Here is a 1,438-nt window from a genome sequence, read left to right as displayed (position 1 = left end):
CGGGTTCCCCCATCCCCGTCCGCCTGGATCTGCTGCCCGGCTCGGCGGCCGCGCGGGGGGAAGCTTGCAAGTGAAACTATTATTATCGCCCTGCAAAGCATGGAGCTCTTGGAAGATGCGGCGTAGAGACGGAAGGAGCCGCCGCCTGCAGCCGCCTGCCGCTGCGCCCCTACCCTTTCGCTTTCATTAGGGGAGACAAATCTGCTGTCAGGCAGCCAGCTTTCCAATTTACCGATAATGATTCCTGCATGAAAATTGATCGAGGGGCTCTCCACGGCCGTGCGCTCTCGCTGCCCGCTCTCCAGCCTTCTTCTGCCCCGGCGCCCGAGCCCCCGCGAGTTCTTTCTCCTCCTGCCCCACCCCCTCTCTGAGTCAGTGGTGGGACGCCGGGCCAGGGAGATAACCCAAAAAGGGGGGTGGGGAGAGGGGGAGGGGAGCCGGCCCCACGGCCTGCTTTCTCCTGCCCCAGACTTGTTTGCAATCGCTGCCTCTTTTATTTACGAGAAGAAATCTCCCCCTCGGTACTTCAGGGCTGTTTGGGTATTAATTTTCTCTTCTCCCCTCTCCCGCTCGCCCCCTCCTCCTCTCCTTTTTTCCTACCCGCCCCGCATCACCCAGTAGCTAAGGGGAAACGAAAACAAAGCCGATTTCTCCTTGGCAACAAGAGATACCCCCTCCCACCCCCCTTCCTTTTCCCTTCTGGTTCTGAACGTGAAACCCTGTTGGAAACAGGTCTCTTGACCTCGCCCTTGACATTCAAATGGCTGAATGGAGGAGAGATTGCTACTCGCACGTCTTGGGGGCTTTTTCCCCTCTCTCCCCCCTCTTTCTTTCAAATGAGTAATCCCTGAAGATCCTAACCCCCCAGTCTCATCACCCTCACCCCCCCCTTCCTGAGGCTCCTCTGCGCTCTCCTGCCTGTTCCCTCCGCTGCTCCCCCTCCCTTTTTATTTGCATGTCAAGTCCAAAAGGCAGAAAATACACACGCGGCGGAGAGCCCGGCGGCCGCGGAGGCTCCGGCCCGTCCTTGGTCGTCAGTTACCTCGTCGTGGATCTGCCCAGGGCCAAGGGGGCCGAAACTGCCGGGCGCCGGCCGGAGAGAGCCTTTTGATCAGCTTAAGGGGCGGGGGAAAAAAAGGACCGAATTTTTCTTTCCCGTCGCTCTCAGGATCGCTCTTCTGCCTTTATTTTATTGTTTTGGACATTTCCGAGCGCCGTGGATTGGACGGTGCTTTTTGTTTCATCGCTGGGTTTTAATATTTTTTCCTCCTTCACCCCTCTCTGGCCACTATGGAATTCTAATTTGAACCATGTTTGGATTGAAGCCGCCTCTGTATTACTTACCAGGTGAGCGAGCCGCGCGCCTCCCCGGGTCCCGCGCGGCGCCGGCGCGCCCCGACCCTCCCGCGTCGGACACCCCCAGGTCCCCTAGCGCAGG

The 1,438-nt window shown here is 58.8% G+C and overlaps 1 protein-coding gene across 1 annotated transcript in view; it reads left to right on the top strand.

Annotated features, from left to right (window-relative positions):
• The first annotated feature begins 603 nt into the window (after positions 1–603).
• GSE1 (Gse1 coiled-coil protein) overlaps positions 604–1,438 on the top strand; it is a 117,146-nt gene continuing 116,311 nt past the window's right edge. The window contains 1 exon segment of the mRNA XM_027773481.1: positions 604–1,347. Coding sequence (XP_027629282.1) covers positions 1,311–1,347 — 37 coding nt within the window. The 5' untranslated portion in view covers positions 604–1,310.

The sequence above is a fragment of the Tupaia chinensis genome, unplaced genomic scaffold (assembly GCF_000334495.1).
Source record: "Tupaia chinensis unplaced genomic scaffold, TupChi_1.0 Scaffold000355_1, whole genome shotgun sequence".
NCBI lineage: Eukaryota > Metazoa > Chordata > Mammalia > Scandentia > Tupaiidae > Tupaia > Tupaia belangeri.
This window is presented reverse-complemented; position numbering and strand designations above follow the sequence as displayed.